This window comes from Trematomus bernacchii, unplaced genomic scaffold, assembly GCF_902827165.1.
Source record: "Trematomus bernacchii unplaced genomic scaffold, fTreBer1.1, whole genome shotgun sequence".
Lineage (NCBI taxonomy): Eukaryota > Metazoa > Chordata > Actinopteri > Perciformes > Nototheniidae > Trematomus > Trematomus bernacchii.
In genome coordinates, this window is record NW_022987840.1 from 3,755,911 (window position 1) to 3,775,378 (window position 19,468).

Below are 19,468 nucleotides of genomic sequence, written 5' to 3' on the forward strand. Positions count from 1 at the left end.
GGTGTTACTTGTGAGAAAGACTTACATCCATAGGTTTAAAGTGCCAAAATGCATCTATAAACATGGTTCAAACAAGCATGTCATCGCAGCAAAATTGGAAAAAAAAGTCTAATAGTTTGGTTTTGGGTGAAACATGAGCCAGAAAACAAATGTTCTTTGCCAAAACACTGATTTTCATTCTACTGACCATAACGTTGGAAACTGGAGAGACTAAACCAAACTGGGGCGTCTTAACTGTGCAGTAGATATTTTGTATATTCAACATTTCCGAGTTTTTACTTTGTACATTACCTTTGCGAGTATTGAGCATTTTGCACATGATTCTCAAACTGTTTTATTCTGACTATACATATCATGCAAGGCGGTTGGATTTTAAATTATATGTACAGTGCCATGCTACTTTTTAAGTGTTACAGATCATATGTAAATATTTATTTTGTTAAAAAAATAAAGTTTGTGAGCTGTGTACGAGAAATGATTGGTATTTTGTTTGTGGAACAGATTATGAACACAGTGGAGAGATTGTGAACTGATAACACTTTTTATTTGATCAGGATCAAAACATGCTGATACAAAAAATATGTACATCTGGCAAATGTAAGTGATGTTCGTACCAAAAACATTAAATTATACAACGATACAGACTGACAGGTGTAGCAGAAGATCAAATTAGATTTTCCATGCGACAGAACAAACGTGATTTTGTTTTCTCTCCATGGAAGACGAGCGAGTGCGTTGGCATCACACCTGGAAAGATCTGAAATTGTATCTGATATCAATGTGCCTTGATATTGATGTGATGAATATTTACAACAGTTGAATAATTCATCGTGCTATCAAGTGATGTACCTTTTGACATGAGATCAGCATCAGTCATACACCTGACAATCCTGCACAAAATAAAATGTGCTTTTTTTCAAATGCATAACACTTTCATCCGTCTGTGGGAATGACGTCAGTGAACCTACTGGACTCCCACATCATGCAAACAAAACCCTTTTTAGATTTAAAGGCATAGGCGATACTTCCCTCTGTGCTTTAATACAGTCAGACAAGTCCTTGACCTAAATGCTGGCTGCGTACTAATACACCTCCAGGCAGGATGAAAAAAACTGATATAACATGATAAGTATACACAGGAAGAAATATGCTTCCCTTTGCTTCCAACACTGGTACCTTCTCAAGGTACGTCATTCAAAAAGGCAGAACAATGTTTGAGTTGTTTAATTCCACCACAAAATGATGGAGAAAATCTCACAATAATACTCAATTTGGTCAAAAACCATTCAAAAATCACACTTATCTACATGTAAGATGTCAAAGTGACAGATCATAGTAAAAAATACTTGGAAATAAAGATGAGAGTTTAGATAAGATTATATAACTAGAAGCCCTGAAATCATGTCAGACACATCCAGGCTAACAACACTGAATGAAAAATAGGCCTCTCACTGCACCCAAGCATGAAAGCAAGTGGAGAGATATGAGAGCGGTACCAAAATAGCTCTCATGCCCTAAATTCTACATTAAAGTCACCGGCCACAGAGCCTGCAGTTAAAAAAAATGACAGTTTAAAAAAATGATCATTGGTCAAACAGTATTCTACTTTTCTATTTGAAGCTAAGTTACAAAACCTAGGAGATGAACGTGTCCTTTTGCACATGATCAAGACATCATCTAATAAGGATCTAAAGAGTTTGTTGTATGTCTTCTGGAGACATGTAGTCTCACATCCTGTCAAAGTGCCCTTAAGAATCATCTTATCACACCGCTATCTGTGTCCCTCTTTGGATAAGAAGCTAAAAATGGAAACTACAAGCTCTCTGTCTTTCTCCAAGGGTGACGTCTACAAAATCTGTCATGTCCTGCTTTTCAAGATACGGCAAGATGTGCTTCTAATGTTCTGCTGTTACAGTGTTCAGCACCTTCAGCCCTTTTTATTTCTTCTTCTAATATTTAATAGGTGGAATATTGAAGGCTAAGATTGTCTGTACAAATGTACAAAACAGTTGTCACATTTCATACAGTACAGACGATAAGTAGGAGATTAAAGAAATCTTGCAGGGATTATTTTCATACTTTCTGCTCTGTTTTATCACTATATGGTTAATTGAATATGGTTTGACAGGAAACACATATTGATATTGAGCTTATGATCTGCTTATAGTCTGTTGTGGGGAGGGGCGCTCTGTATCCCGTTGCTTTTAGGCAGCTTGGCGTTTTGGGGTGCTGGGTAGTAGCGCTGATCAGGGCGGGCCTCTGCTACCGAAGAGTGCCCGAACAGGAAGGTGTGTTTGTTGCTGCCCCCATTGTCTCTGTGGCCGGGCCTGGACGGTGCAGCTGAGGCGGGGTGGGGGCCCCGGGAGGTCTGGTGGTTGGTGGAGGTAGGAGGGGGCGCCGCTCTGGGGTTCCCCGCGCTCTGGGGCCTGGACGCCGGGAAGAGGAAGGTGCCGTTGTTGGTGTTTTGGTTCAGGTTGGTGTCCGTGCGTCTGGGGTCGGCCATCTTGGTGGGGGGGTTGAGATCAGAGCCCGTGGACACCTGTTCCAGCTTGTCTTTGAGCTGCTGCACCTCCCGGGCCAGGCGCTCCACGGGGTGGGGGTGGTTAGCTGAGACGGGGTGGGAGAACGCCTGAGGATGGAGAGCTACATGGTTAATATTTCTTACAGGAGATGGTTATTTAACCTTCACCATCAATGAAACAGATAACCACACAATCCAGAATGCATTCTTTTCTTATTGCTTGTTGTGCTATTTATCCATTGAAATCGTTTGGTGTGAGATCTGTAGAAACAGATAGTACTACTTGAAGCTGCTCACAACAAGCTCTGTGGATTAGCTTATGTAACTGGGTCATGATTTCTAGAAAAAAAACATTGGCTGGTATGTTTCACTAATGTTATTGTTTTGCACAATCTGGGTGCCTTCAAGTTCAATTATATTGGAGGGAGGCAAGACATCTGCACCAATATCATTGTTAAATAGCACTCCACATGAGAGGAATGATATGTATTATTGTAGTAAACTGTCTCTTTAAGGCATCAATGAAGACAATGATAATGTTGTTTGAGTAACAATTGGCCATAAAACATTGCAAGATTCTGGTCTTCAGCAGGAACAAATGGGCTTGTAGTTAAAGGTGGGGTAGGTAATTTTGGAGAAACCAACTCGAGTGCGCTAGAATTTGAAAATACACAACCGGAAAAAATCTGCCACTTCCTTACAGAGCCCCTCCTCCAACACACACGAACGCGCACATGACCAATGAGGGCACGAGATAAGTTTGTGCACAGATGGAAGGCTGACAGGCAGGTAGGCCATCCAGTTATTTTAGCCGGGCCTGCTAAAATGATTGGTCGTGCTTTTTACAGTACTACGGCTTCCACAGATGACATTTTTTAATGGATTTTTTGTCAAAGCACTTAAGATATTCATTGCTATCGGGATGTTAAGAGCATTCCATGGAATATAACAACAAGTGTATCTCGAGCTGGTTTCTCAAACTTACCTACCCCACCTTTAAGAGCCATGATAAGATAGGTATGTATAAAAACAAACAGACCAACACATGGTAGGCAAACACAGAATATAATCTTTCTTATCCTTTAACATACAAACAATGCTGTTTTGAAAAAGCAATGTATAAATCTATTCTCAATGATTGCCATCATTGTTAGAGAGTGTATAGTAGCTGTAGATTCTGCAGTAAGCTGTTTTGTTGTGCTGAAATGCATAATACATGAGAGATGTTTACAGTAGCAGTGTCAAGACTTGGATACAACTGTGAAAAAACACCAAACAACAACCCAACTAACAATACTTGGATTTGTTGTTGCTCCACTTCTCCGGGTGCTGGAACTAAATTGTTTGTTTTAGAGCTGAGCTGTGCACAAATGCTCAATGATTTCTGAATGAAAATATATCTTGTGTTGAGAAAAGAAGAGAGAAAGGGCATTTTGTTGGCCTTTAGGGGCACTTTAATGATGTGTGAAATTGTTGGGGTAGCACTTCAATTACACAGATGAACAGAATTGACTCTCTACTACTAATCTTTCGAAGGGGTTTGATAGGCTTCACTTGTTCCTCTGCAGCTCCATTAAAATAGAAAAACAGCACCCACACAGCCCTCCAAATATCCTCGAAATCACCATGGGGACACTGATTGACGCGCTGCTGCACAGACATCACAAAGACTGTACCACGTCCATGATGGGAGTTCAACAGCCCAAACTAATTAACGACTCAAAGAGACAATGTCATATCATGAACAAGCCATCATGATGTGAGAGGATGCAACACAGAAGACATGACGAAGGTGAAATATAGATAAGCGACAGTTAAAAGGGTCAGTTTAGGGAATAGTTGTAACCAGTGTTACATCCATTATACCAGCCAGTGTTTAGTGCTGCCTGTCTGATGGTCCTGTATACTCGAGGATCAATACTGTCATTTATATTTAAGATAAGATAAGGTAAGATGTACTTTATTGATCCCAAAGTTGGAAATGTTTGCGTTTTTTGGATCTTAATGCATGCGGGTGATGTGAAATTAGCCTTTTTTTATTTATTTATCACTTACAAACGTATAAACCCTTCAGATTTATATTTTTTAACTGTTTTAAGAAAATGTGGGGCCTCTTTGAATTCCTTATGCTAATAGACCACAAAGAATAAAGTCAAACACAAAAAATGTTTCAATCTAGAGAAGTATATGGAACGACGCTGTCTTTTTCTGATTCACAATAATTCCTAATTCAATGTTCCTAACCCCCTAAGGGACACTTCCATCGTACAACTGAATTTCCCCACGGGGATTAATAAAGGTCCATCTTATCTTATCTTATCTTACCTGAGCATGGAGCGCCCCCCGGAGGTAGCACTCCCTCCACAGGCCCATGCAGGGCCCCATGAGGAGGGGCAGTAAGGGCTCATAGGGGTCCAGCGGCCCCTGGGGTCCGGAGCTGGAGGTGAGGCCTTGGGGAAACTCGGCCAGCGCCCAGGCCTTCAGCAGCCTCTCCAGGCCGGGCACGTTCTCAGAGGACGCCGCCCTCCGGTGGCTCTTCTTGTAAACGCCTGAACTGCCGCTGCGCCAGGGGAGCAGGTTAGCCGGACACGAGAAGATGCCCCGAGAGAGGAGGAAGACCGAGCCGGGGATGGTGTCAGTCAGCTGGTGGGCAGACGAGGGAGAAGAAGATAGGATCAGTAAAAACTTTAAATATCAGATTCCTGCTAAAATAACCCAACAGTTACATTTGAAACGCTTAATTTACAGTAGTGTAAACGTCGTTATAGGCAGCCTGGTCCAAAGGAGTCCATTTGAATTGGATGCATGTGTTATGGCTGCCACTAGAGGGTGCAGTGGCTTGAAACTTCCCCAGTTGAAAACTTGCATTTAATCAACAACTTTTTGTAATCATTTTGGTTTTATTTAATGATGTTATGTAAATGTCTAAATGAGGGCTTCTTTTAATAAATGTCTTACTTTCAGGACATGAATACAATATTATTATTACATTCTTAAAATGTATACAAATCTACAGACACATACAGACAAAGTGTAATAAAATAAACACCTGAAAGTGCACACTTCTATCAACAAGTCTGAGTCTGAAAAGGAGTAAAGGAAGCAAAAGAGTCAAAGGACCAGTGCATAAAAACATTATTTTGTGCCTGTATTGTCCTGCCTTTGTTACCTTATTCATCAGTGAAAATGGTTTATTGAAAACAATGTGTTGTTTTCTAACAATATCATAGTAACACTATAAGCTGACATTGTTCTTTGTCCAAAATAGTTCAGATCTATAACTATTCTCTTCAAGTCAAAAGCTGGAAAGAAACATGAAATGCTCTCTGGTGTCAGCCAGTGTTAAACTGAAGCTCCCCCCATGGCCACTAGAGGGAGTGTTGCATCATGAGTAAGTCTGCTACCCTGTGTGAGTCTGGGTTGGTGTTGAGGTTTCCATTGAGCAGCGGTTGGAGAGGAGGGATGGGGGGCACGGGCTGGGTGAAGCGGTCTCTTCTGTGCTTGCTGTACTGCAGGGACCAGTCCCACACCGAGGGGAGAGGAGGGTCCGAGGGGTCGGAGGAAGAATCCGGATGAAGCATATCCCTCCAGCCATTCACTGGTGTGTAGGACTGCCCGGGGTTCTGGGGAGAGAAGGATAAACATTTCAAACGTTATATTTTCTTTCTTTGCACAAGTTATCGTATGTATTATAAATGGTACCCACTGTAATTTTTGGGAATTGCCAAGACATACAGTATACGTGTCTGCAGCAAATCATATTGTAATGACTTTAAAATGCTCTATTTTTAAAGATGACATCGTAGAGTTGCCAAAATACTAAAGCCCCTCTCAGGTGTCCAGTACCTGGGAGCGTTTGCATCTCTCCCGCTGGCAGTTGGCCAGGAAGCTGGAGAAGAGTGGCAGGTGGATGCTGTCGTGCAGCGCCAACAGGAAGTCACCTGTCAGCTGGAAGCGAGAGGGATACTGGGACAAGAGCTGCCACACACAGTCCAGGAAGAGCAGGAAGACTGGAGCCTGCAGAGGGAAGGGAAGGAGGTAAGTAGGTCAACTTGTTTTGTTTATCTTAAGCGCCTCAAAACGCGAAATGCTTACATGGGGCTTTACAGGTGAACATAAAAACACAATTCAACATTTGGTTATTATATTCAACGGGACTTGGTGTAGAATATGGAGTTAAAAGATATGAAATAGAGGCAAACAGTTCATGGTTTATATATTTAATTACATTTTAAAAAGCCTCAGGAGTGGATCTAATTCCGCAAGAACTGGAGGAATGTAATCTCTGCATCTAGAGTGATGGATAAATGTGGGTAGGCGTGTGGCACAGTGGATAGAGCCTTGGTGTTGGGATCAGGTGGTCACAGGTTCAAACCCCACTGCAGTCAGCATGTCGTTGTGTCCCTGGGCAAGACACTTCACCCCAAATTGCTACAGTATTGAGTATGTAAGTCGCTTTGGATAAAAGCGTCTAACAAGTGACATGTAATGGGAGGTGGGAGAGATGAAGTAAGATGAAGGGAAAGAAGTTGGATGGATGAATGAGAATATAACTGAGCACGTTGTTTTGAGATATGCTCATTCATTTTTAGGGTCCGAGAACAGAGGTCAGTTTAGATTTGTTTTATAAACCTATAAATATTTTTTAAGATGTTCAAAAATGGTAAACGGTAAAAACTTGAACTAAACCTATAATATAATACAAAAACAGAAACATTTCCCCCTACAGTAAGTATACAAGATATCACAGTGTGACAGAGACTTAGATTAAGATGATAATCACCATACTATACAAACATGTAATTATTATTGAATTATTGTCCAACCCTAAATTCAAGACAGGACTATCTTTCATTTGTCAAATAACAATAAACAAGGCATTTGTATTTTATAACTAGCCTTCCTTTTACTACATCACTGGATAAATATATAGTTGGGAAAACTTGTGACAGTCAGTTTTGGTGTGAAGCTTGACCCCTCACCTCCTCCTTGTCGTTGTCGCGGTGATAGTTGATGCGGCTGTAGAAGCGGTGTCCGGACATCACCCACTCCTTCTGCACGAGGCTCTGGAAACCGGTCTGGGTCCGACAGTGGGGGTCACACATCACCTGCACCAGGCTGCACACAACGCAGCCCATGTCCCGGTCGTCCGCCTCTGAAACGTCAAAACAGAAAGGCACACGCTGACTAAGGTCATAGGACTTATTTTATATTACCTATAAATATAACCAACCGACTAAAGATGAGTCCGTTGTTTATAGTATTGGGAACTCTGGCTCCATTTACCATGTAGCACGTTTTCTTTGTGTCTTCGGCTAATGGAATGCATCATTTGTTGACAGTATGTGGCATATACAGTTAGTGGATATAAAACATGTTATACACAGTTTTCTGATAAAGTACATGAAGCACTATATTGCTTTTACATTATTTCGATGAGTTTCTCTTTTAAATTTCACAATTTCCCTTTTATCATCAACTGCTGTTAAATCGACTGCTTTCAAAGTACTATACATCAATTACGTAAACCCATCTACAGGTCCATACTTTATTTAAGTTAAACAATAAAAATGGATTTAAAAACACAAAAGGATTCTCCATTTTCCTTTGTTCCCCTTTGCTAAACCGATGTACCTGTACTTACCATGTACCGTACCCCTTACAGTTCCCTTCCATAGTAAAAGAGATTCTAAATTAGTTTTCTGTGTAACATGTAAAAGAACATTCTCACATCTGTCGCATGAATGCATTCCTAATGTTTGTAATGATCATGTTAGCATTTAGAGGGATTGTAGATAACCTCCTGCATCCACTGTCCTCAATATAATGGTTTTGTGTTGTGTGAGATATTTCAATGTATAACCTCTAGCAGTGTTACATTTGAAAGCACCAGAATGTACAAACAACGCTTTAACTAACAACCACCATTTCATTCTGTTATTATTCCACTTAAGGCTTGTACTGTTAAAGAATAGAGAGAGGGAGGGGGAAAGAGTTTAGACAAAGAAAATATTGATAGGACGAGAGCCAAATAAAGATCATGATGAATACAGAGACAAAGACCCAGAGCTGGACACGGGAGAAGAGGGAGAGGCATTCAGAGACAAAGTTTGCTACCGCAGTGAGTCATTACTGCAGTGGGATATTTACGGCTGCTCCTGCCGCAACAAGCAGACTTACAGCACGACTGATATATGAACCTCTTGGCTGAAGAGGAGTCGTAAAGGCCTGATGTCAAGTCACTTACAGCTGCAGAGTTTCAAACACCAGCCGCAAGATGTAAACATCCGTAGCTGAACATGGCCATTGTTTGAGTAAGAAGTGTTGGGCCTGTCTCTCTGGGTGTTTACGAATGAACCACAGGCATCCAGATTGGAAAACAACAACAGCCTCTTGTCTGTTAAATGAGTCACAACATGGGTTAGGCGTGCCTCTCCAGTAGCTTTCCCTGTCACTTGATCCATCTCACTGCCAGGTGGTGATCAGTTGACACCTCTTCTTCACAACAAACAACAGTCACATTGAGGTGACCCTGTTGTTCTAAGAAGTAAACTCCAACACAGTAACATTCAGATGGGGGATTGAGAGTATCCCAAAAAGCTTGAAAACACCAGAAAAATAAAGGGAAATCTAACCCCTTTGCAAAAGTTTGGTGCCAGAAGCAGTGCTATGTGAACAGATGAGCCAGGCTATAAATACAGGTGGGTGGTACCACAGTAGCTATGTCTCCTTCCCCGCCAGAGAAATTAATGTCCAAAGAGCCAGTGTTTGTAGTCAGGGGGCAGATTATCAAATCCAACTGCCTTCTCCTAATCCTTAAATAGCAAAGCCGGACCACTACACCTAGTCTTATGGGCGATTAGCTTACAAACACCTGCTGTGCTAGTTCAAACTGAAACTTAATTTTAGCAGTAGAGCCAGTGAGCACCACAAACAATCAAACAAAGCATAATATCCACACCATTGACTGCAATACAACTGTCCCGGACACAGTCTTACAGATACAAATACTGTGGATGAAACCCTTTAAACAGATACTATGGTACACTGAAGATTGTCAGTAATGTATCTGATTATAATACGTGTAGAACGACATGCACGATTACCATTTCCTTTGTGTTAAAAGTTGACAAATTTGACCTTATGTACGAAAGTCTTGAGATAAACCTGCCTGTTACCTTGTTTTTTTTTAAAAGCCTGTTGTTGTATGGAGGCCTATTGACAGTGTGCATGCAGTGGAGTGTGCTTGTCGTCAGTATACAGCTACTTCAGGGCAAGCCCTAATGTGGGATTAATGAGAGCGAGTGAATAATGAATGGATTGAATAATATGAGACGTGGTCTAAGTCACGTCACTCACCTTGCAGAGCCACAGTCAGGTGACCGCCGCGAAGCAGACAGGCTACCTCTGAGGCTTTCCTCAGGCAGGATCTGGAGACAGAGAGGCGGGGGATGATATCAAATCACCTTCATCTCATTTCAGTTACAGACACAGTAAACACGTCACAAATATGGCAAACAAATATGTATTTCTTCCCTTTACTGTTATCATTTTGTATGCATGTTTCCTTGACATTAATCTTATTACTGATTCCTTTTGTGAAGTTATACAAATACATAAATACACATTGATATGCACATTCATTGATGTTACCATTGACAATTATTGTTAATAGGAGGAACTTTTAGGGGTTTCCGCATCAAGGATAATGCATTTAAAACGTATCCAGTTTTCTCTTAATAACAGGATTTTGAGGATTTTAAATGTTGTCAGTTAACAATTTCAAAGCACATGTTTGATTATGGGTTGAAAGAACCTGAGTTGATGAGTTTTTGTTATGGGTAACATGGATCGGGCCAGACGGGCCAATCAGAGCGGTTACCTGGTGTAGTCGAGCCAGTGGGTGCTTTCCAAGGTAGATAACCACTTGTCATCAGGCACTGACACAGATGTGGAGATATCTAGAAGCCAAAACAAGAAAAATAACAAAAAAAAGAGATCATACTCAAGACATTTTGTAAAGTGTTTAGTAAGGCTCATATCTTCACATCAACTGACTGGATGGTTAGAACCAGTACAACAAAAGAATAAATGTAGAACACAGCAATATGACATCAAGTGTTCAACATAAGTAGAAAGACTGCTTTGTTATAAACTTTTAAAATGTAAAAATTATCGTTGTGCTCCTTTACTTCCACCTTGCTTATCTTGCTGTTGAAAATGTTTTTATTTGTCTTGTGTATATTTGTACATAGATATTTTGTTCTGTATCTGTAGTATTTGCTGAGGTGTTCACTTTTCTATCGGTGTGAAATGTTTTGGCCCTCATAATAAATCATCCACATCTTGAATGGGCCCCAAAGTGTAAAATCCACATAATCTCAGGTAGATTAGTTTTAATACAATCCCTTAAGTCTATTTCCTTTTTCTATCCTGCTGTTGTGAAGACTCAAAGCCCACCGCCAGTAAACGGACCAAATACAGTGGATGTTTTTACGGGACAATCCTCTGAGTTGTGAACTCACCCACAAAAGACAAAACACTGAGCTGACAAGTGTTTGAACCGTGATAAATCAGCGACCTTTACACATTGTTTGTGTGCAAAAAAAACAGCGTGTGAGAGACTGGTCAGCACTTCAGTCCCAGGGCCAGTAGTTGGAGACGACCCTGAGTTTTGTTACCTCTCTGTTCACTCAACCATGGAATGTGCTGTGCGTGCACACATGACAAAAACAAAAATAAAGGCCATCGCACAAAGCCTGTTTTGAGCTGCCACTGTTCGAGTTTCAGACCAAAACAACTCTGCAAAACAGAGATTTAATTATATATACATCGACTGTGACAAAGAAAGCAGGAATTTTGTGGAAACGTTAAGAAAGCCTCAGCTGTGAATGGAATTAAAATCTTAAAATGAATAGTTGACTCAAGGGAATCAATGATAAAGTAACGCTTGCTATGACGCCCATGGCCCTCATGCATTACAAAATATATAATCATTTGCTTATAAAACTTTAAAATCATAGTTATGAGCACTCATACATACTTATAACATTATAAAGCATTTAATAATGAGTTCAAGTATCATCATTTTCTTTTTTAAATGGGACCTTTTGGATTGCCTTCCTGACGTGACGGAGGTTTATGTAACCATGTGGACGCTTCATCTGTCACATTTCCATATTTGCTGGAGGTCCTTTTGTGCTGAGCGTGAATACATGTTTGCTCAGGTGTGTGTGTGCGTGTGCGTGTGTGTGTGTGTGTGTGTGTGTGTGTGTGTGTGTGTGTGTGTGTGTGTGTGTGTGTACATGTCTTATCCCCACCTCCGAGACAGAGGGCGCGCAGCCGGCTGTGTGCCAGCTGGATATCTGCAGGAGAGGGCAGCTCCTCGTCCAGCTCCACCACCACGCACAGAGACGACTGGCACCCAAACAGGATCATCTCCAGGTTCCTACAGAACATCCTGCAGTTATCACACTGCCACATCTGCAACACGCTACTCTGTTAACAAGCAAGTTAGCTTCTCTGTGGCTTTTTAATAAATACCTTTGAAAGAAGAAATAAAGTGAAATGCCTTTAAAAGAACACTGTGGAAGTAATTGGTTTAAATGTTGCTCCTATTAAAAAAACTCATTAGTGCAAATTGAGAGTGCTTTTCAGATTTCACCTTGGATGATTTGGGGCCTTAATACATGTCTGATAATCTGCTCTGTTACAAGTCATCTAGATATATGAGAACAAAACAAACATGTAAAAGCAGCTTTCAGTTTCTATGCAGCGCAGATCTGGAATACATTTCCAGAACATTTGAGGTCTGCCACAGCCCTTTGTTTTTGAATGGAGGCTAAAAAATGTTGTTTGCCACTGACTTTCCAAAGAGTGTTGCATTTGTATATTTCCCCACCTCTTAAATCCTCTGTTTGTGAGTTTGCTTTTCTCTTTTGTTATATTGAATATATTCTATTTTAATTGTTTTATATGTCTATACTCGCGTTAAGTCCTTGAACTGGCCTTGAGGTCTGAAATGAGCTGTACAAATAAACTTGCCTTGCTGTATAATGTTGCTTTTAAAACTGCAGTCTGAAGCTTCTTCAACAGTTTGCTGTACTGTACAGGCTGTGGTCAGCTGATGTTTGAGTGAAGACTATCTCTGCCATTTGATTTCCTGTGTTCAGATCACCGTCAAACATAAAGCTGCAACTTCTCTACAGGAAGATTAAATAAGCTAAATGCACCAAAAGTGGTTCAGTTGCAGAGAGGAGTGTATGCCTTTCTCTCACAAAGTATCAGAGAATAGACACCCTTTCATTTGAGATGAGTTGACGGAGCTGAATTGAACCTGTAAAATACATCTTGAAGTCACAGTGGTCGATTAAAAAAAAGCTAAATGTGACCATCCTCCACTGTATATCTAGCAATGCAGACTGAAATAATAAACTGCACACAGTCAACTCTGCTGCACACAGTCAACTCTGCTGCCCTACTAACACAAAACGTTTCCTACAGCAGCTTCAACCCTGTTATTAGTTTAGTGTAACCCATTCTTTGCCTTGTGATGGTTACAGTCTGCAGTCAAGACTACGGATAAAAGCCATTCAAATATGGATTTCCTACACTGACAGTCGCTTAACCACTCAAATGCTTTTTGAAAACACACACCTGATGTCGTCTTTCTCGTGGTAGATGTTGTTCTGGAAGCTTGCCATTCGCAGTAGATCGCTGCCTCGAGGGTGCCGCCAACACCAGCGCTGCAACAAACAAAATGTGTTCACACTGTTTACTACAGTTAAAATCGCTAAAGGCACTACAGTAACTGCATCGTGTAATTTGCTTCACAGGAATGTTAATAACAAGGGGAATATACCCTAAATATGACTGCTGTAAATATTATAATTACTAGTTTACGGTTCCAACGTTAATCTTAAAAAGCACCTCCTTCTTGAAACATTAAAATACCATGTATTTGCATTTAAGGCTCCAGTTGAGAGACATGGGTCTTTAGGGACATTCAGCATGTTTGTTTGAGCTTTTAATTACACATGTGATTTATTTTATGGCAGCACGGTTTGTTATACTCGGGAAAATGGGCTTTGATCTCCAGCATGTTGAACTGAGTCCTCCCTGAAGCAACTGGAATATGTCTGTCAGCGCTACATTTATAGAAAATGTTATGTTTATGTGATTGTACATACGGTATAAAGGCCAGTTCCATCAGAACAATATTTAAAATCGCTATGAAATGAAATAATGATAGGTTTTTATGTATTATAAATGCCATGACATAAATTATAAATCACAGGATTAACGCTTTAAAGTCATGAATTAATGAACCAATCTTAAATGAGTGGTGGTAGCTTTAAACTGAATAAGTATTATTACTAAGTGCACTCACAGGGATGCGTCCTTCGTTGAAGTGGGCGAAGCTTTTCTTCAGCTCAGTGTCTAACACCTTCTGTGGAACCACGATGGACCTCGGCAGGCTGTAAGGAAACAGAGAACACACAGGTTTATTGACAGAGTATAAACTGTGGAGCGATAGCAGCCATGGGAGACAGGAGAGATGCTCTGTATTCAAAACGCCCACAACTTTGACTTTGTAGAACGCATCAATGCAGCACACTAAGTGCTATTATTTGTGTCTCTTATAAGAGTTTGGCCTTGGCTTTTCTTGACATTCAGTTTCCTACACAAAACATTGCTTTCCAAACATTCTCCTTTCAAGGTTACTTGCGGGCAGATGTATTCACAAATCCAACAAAAAGGTAAAAAAACAGGGCTGCTGTTAGATACAATCCCACACTAGGGCCGTTTCTCAATCGCGAGGATATTGGCTTCCAAGCCAATATTTCAAGGATGCTACGTCATCGAGTGCCGCCGAAGGACTGTTCCAATCTCCAGCATACTTGGAATTCCCCCGAGGCCGCGCCCTTGGTTTGGGGGAAATTTTGAGGCTGCACATGGGTAGACTTCGCGTCCTTAAAATCCCCACAATGCTTTGCGCATGGATCAATTTCCCCAAATCTGTGGCGGAAGATGTAAGGCCTCTCATATGACGCACACCTGCACACTTGCTAGCCTGTTCCACTCTTTGTTTTCCGAATGCTAGGAAGTATTCTTGCCTTGCTTCTGAAGCAAGATGCTCGGCTCGGCTGTGCTACCAAGCCAGCATCCTCGCGATTGAGAAACGGCCTAGGAGGTACTAATACGGGTATATTAAAATATAATAGTTGATAGTGAAATACTGAAATATAGATAAATTGTATGCAGTTTAATACACTTAACAACCCACACATAAATTGATACTTGAGAAAACGTTCAAAGCATAATATACTGTATCTAAACATGGATTTGGAAATCCAACAGACCCAATGTAACTTTCCATCTGAGGAGGGTTTTTACCTGGTGGACATCTCGAAGCGGTCGTTGACGGAGCTGACCCTCCAGCCCGAGGCCCCGCTCCGCTCCAGCTCCTGCTCCCAGTCTGAAGCCGACTCAAACCAGTTCATGTCGGTGTTACGGCGACGGTTGCTTAGGAACTGCTTCATTTCTGTAGAAAGACAGTGTTTCAAACATTATTAATACACAATATCTTACAATGTCAGTGTGCACACATTGTGTTGTGTTGATTAGGTCAGAAAGACCACGTATAGTATATGAAGATATTGCTACTTGAAAAGACATTTTTGAGAACAGGCTTTGAATGCGAGAGGCCTCTCTACATATTGAGTCTGAGACATTGCTCCCTTTCCTCTTAACTGTATTAAAAGGAGACATCATAATAGTAAAATAATGTAAAATAATTTCCGAATCAATTCAAACTACTAACATTTGAGAAACGTATGTCAGTGGCACTGAAGCGATCTTTTGTAAAGTCTTAAAGTGCTGTCCTCGACACAGTGACCACACACCGGACACACTTGACCCCGGGGCAGAGTTGAGCTGTGGGTCATCTAGAGACTTGTACAGTGAGGGGGGGGGGGGCTTGCATTATTTATCCAAGAGCTGACAGTCCTCCACAGCCTGGTCAGCCTGCCGTAGCTTAACATACTGTAGCATAATGTATTGTACAGACAGGCTCATATTACTCTATACGGTCGAGGTAAACAGCCCAGTGATATGTATAAGAGTTTATATTTTGTATGTGAATTGCTAAGTGTGTCCTTTTTTAGCTGACACTGAATTGAATTCCTTCTCTCCGATGGCATACAATTATATTTAATCATGGTGGTTTAATCTTCACAAATGGAGGCTTTCAATCACTGTGAAAATCTGACCTTGAAAGTTTTATAGCGGCTCGCCTTAAAAACCACTCAGAGATTTCCTCACAGCTGGGCATGGTTTCAGAGACAGTATTTTCATTGCGTCTCATAAAGGAGAATGTTTCACATTTTGCCAAGTAGAGAGGATGTCAGCTTTGAATGTCAGTCTGCTCTGATCAGAGATCCTTCATGCTTCCTGTTTAATATTCTCTCCAGTCTTAAGAGTTGGAACATCAGAGTCAGAGAGTAGACTCAGACAGAAACTAAAATAGATGAGTTTAAGTCATGTGTGAAAGACAAACTGTGATTTTTGGGTACATTCTGTCCCTGGAGCTACAGCTGGTGGAAGTCAAAGTGAGAAAAGGCTTGAGGAAGAGAGAACATCTTTAAGGCTTTAAAAAGCAAGAACATCACATGACTAACAGGTTCATGCTGCGTTCCTGATTCATGTTGGCATTCGGTTCTCACATTCACTTAGCAGTTATTTCTTTGATTATTCCTCACAGTGAAACATGAACAGAAAAAAAGATTAAACGCACATTTACTGATGTGATCATTTTAATGCCATTAAAATCTAAAGAGGTGTACAGGTAAGGCTTTAGAAAAGATGAAATAATACTTTATTATGGGCAAAGATCTCACTAAAGGGGGGAAAAGAGCAAGCAGTTCATTTCCTGAATATGATATCAATAATATCACCAAGATATATCACATTATCGGCTGTATTAGGGACAAGCATTAATATGTGTAATCATTATTAATTTAAAAGGCCATCAATATACCTACTTAACCAATTTTACAGAGCGTGTTTCGCATACATTGATTTATTTATTTTTTTAATTTGTTTTGGTGGTTTCCTAATGGATAGTGAGGTGGGCTGATGATCGAACGGTTGCGAGTTCAAATCCCGCCTGCAACACCACTACTAGTGTGCCCTTGAGTAAGGCACTTAGCCCTCAGTTACTCCAGGGAGAATGTCCCTGTAATTGGTCATTGTAAGTCGCTTTGGAATAAGGCGTCTGCTAAATGCCTAAATTGTAAATTATATTTTTGGGAGAATAAACCCCACAGATCCTCAACTCCGGTGTGTCTCACTCATTAACAACGCAACACAGAGCAACAAGAACGTTGTCTACAGGAGCCATGAACTCGCATGTATTTTCTTATTTGAGGGGGGGGTTAAGGGGCCTTTGGCGGTGCCCCCACAAATAGAATCAAATTCTGTGGGAAACACTGGAGCCATAGATTCTTTAAAAATATATATATATATATATATATATATAAAAGGTATGACATTATATATTTGAGTATTGCCCTATGTGTTTGGGAACTGAACACAGCAGTAGGATGACGGACGGACTGATAGACAAATGAGGTCTGGTATCAGTGCCAGTGAGGGAATAGATGGTTGTATACATGAGCGCTCAAACAATAATCTACTCACCTACACTCCCGAGGGCAGCGTTCTGGAAAGATAACACTGACCCTGGTTTAGGAGGCTGATAGGTCTTGGCGATGGTGTAGGTTATCTGAGGAGGGAAACCACAGGGAGCCATCAGCCTGACAAAGGTCAACAGCTTTCAACGCACTACAGAGTCAGATCATTGGCGTATGGCACAGATCAACTTCTCTACGCAGAAGTCTTTAGTCTCTGAAATGACTGATGAACAGTAACCAGAGCCTTGGACACACTTGGACACACACACACACACACACACACACACACACACACACACACACACACACACACACACACACACACACACACACACACACACACACACACACACACACACCACACACACACACACACACACACACACACACACACACACACACACACACACACACACACACACACACACACACACACACACACACACACACACACACACACACACACACACACACACACACACACACACACACACACACACACACACACACACACACACACACACACACTTCTTATAACGAGTAATTTTAAAGGCTGTAAAATACCTGGTTTTCTGCTAATTATTGTTTTGAATGCACACACTTAGTTTTGAAGCATCTGTAAGATGTAGTCATGTTTAGAGATGAGATCAGTACATTCCTAAAATCAGGAGATGCGCACACACCTCTAAGACTTGTGCATCAGGAGTGAGGCGGTCGAACAGGAAGCAGACGACCCTCAGGTCCCTGCAGTAAAGCACCAGCTCCTCGGGAGTGAACTTCAGAGAAGAGTTCGGGGTCACCAGCTTGGTCCGGTTCGGGCCCACTACAACACAGGAGGTGGGGGGGGGTTAATTAAACATTAAACAGACAAGTGGGAGCAGAGCCAAAGAACCCTTGAGTATAGGTTACATAAATACTTACAGTATGCAGGTTAGACCTATAGGGCTCCACTCAAAATAACTTTACAAGTGAGCCCAAACCTGCACATTCAAAATCATTTTTAAACATCTTATTTTGCATAACTCTAATGTAATAATGATCTCAGAGAAATGCTTTGAAAACTTGAAAACACTTTGGTTGGTCTATTGTGCCACTTTATAGCCCTTAAGATTTTAAGTATGTTTTTCTGTATAGTAGTTTTTATTGGTATTGGTCGTTTGCCAACACATTTGCTGTGGTAATAAACCTTACCTTCTACAAAGGTAACTACAGATGCTGCATATTCATCAAACATTACATTACATGTTACTTGTTAGATGCTTTTATCCAAAGCGACTTACATACTCAATACTGTGGACAATCCCCACAGGAGCAATTTGGGGTGAAGTGTTTTGCCCAGGGACACAACGACATGCTGACTGCAGTGGGGTTTGAACCTGTGCTCCACTGATCCGAACACCAACGCACTACCCCACTGCGCCACACGCCTCCCTAAGTGAACTGAACACTTTAGATCAAACCCTTTTTGGATACAAGCCAATTAAATGATAATGTCAGCAAATATCAGAATATATCAAACAAACTAGGCGACATGTCCGTTTTCTCTTCATCATATAGTGGTATGCCTTTACAGTAAGCTTTAACATTAAAAAGGGATCATAAAAGGGCCGACTCCCTCTACAAAAACAATAATTCCCTTGTATAACTCATAAGTTGCTGCTTTGATTGGTTAGTTTGTGTTATTGTGTAACTTTGTTTGGTTTGTTTCGGATTCAGTTAAACTCAGACAATAACACAGCATTGGAGGACGGGAAGCTCTGCAACCCTGGTTTTCCGCAAAGTCAAATTACTGTTATTGTCAAAAAAGAGAACAAATGATTGCTTTAGTTCCTTGTCTGGAAACACTGTCTGACAGCAGGGTAAAGCAGTTAAAATATTCCAAATGTAGCGTACACTCAAACTGGTATTGATTTGTTCCGTATCCACAGCAGTACATTGCTTGGTTCTCTGTCTCTCTTTATAAGCCCTCACTAAAACAATCCCTTTGACTGCATGCATGTTATAAAGGCATGATAGACAGTATACTAGTCTGTGATTGGACACAAACAGGGACTCTCCCAAATGTCATAAAACAAATCTCTACTCATTGCACCAATTAAAATAGTAGTCATAATAAATGTGGGCATGAGGTATGACTTACCAACCACAACCTTCTCTATGGACGCCAGCGCCACATCATGATCTCCTAAAAGCACTGGGTCTGCATTGTCCTGCATCAGGAATTAAGAGTTAGTTATTAAAATACAAATGTTTT

General features: G+C 40.9%; 1 protein-coding gene across 1 annotated transcript in view; it reads right to left on the minus strand.

The window, feature by feature from the left end:
* Positions 1–522: 522 nt before the first annotated feature.
* The window catches only part of mtmr11 (myotubularin related protein 11), a 34,590-nt gene continuing 15,644 nt past the window's right edge, over positions 523–19,468 (minus strand). The window contains exons 4-17 of the mRNA XM_034112658.1: positions 19,355–19,424; positions 17,898–18,037; positions 17,222–17,306; positions 14,918–15,065; positions 13,911–13,998; positions 13,178–13,266; positions 11,842–11,969; positions 10,404–10,482; positions 9,881–9,951; positions 7,504–7,676; positions 6,368–6,538; positions 5,926–6,144; positions 4,847–5,164; positions 523–2,629 (exon numbers count right to left, since the gene is read on the minus strand). Coding sequence (XP_033968549.1) covers positions 2,162–2,629; positions 4,847–5,164; positions 5,926–6,144; positions 6,368–6,538; positions 7,504–7,676; positions 9,881–9,951; positions 10,404–10,482; positions 11,842–11,969; positions 13,178–13,266; positions 13,911–13,998; positions 14,918–15,065; positions 17,222–17,306; positions 17,898–18,037; positions 19,355–19,424 — 2,247 coding nt within the window. The 3' untranslated portion in view covers positions 523–2,161. The remainder of the gene's footprint in view (positions 2,630–4,846; positions 5,165–5,925; positions 6,145–6,367; positions 6,539–7,503; positions 7,677–9,880; positions 9,952–10,403; positions 10,483–11,841; positions 11,970–13,177; positions 13,267–13,910; positions 13,999–14,917; positions 15,066–17,221; positions 17,307–17,897; positions 18,038–19,354; positions 19,425–19,468) is intronic.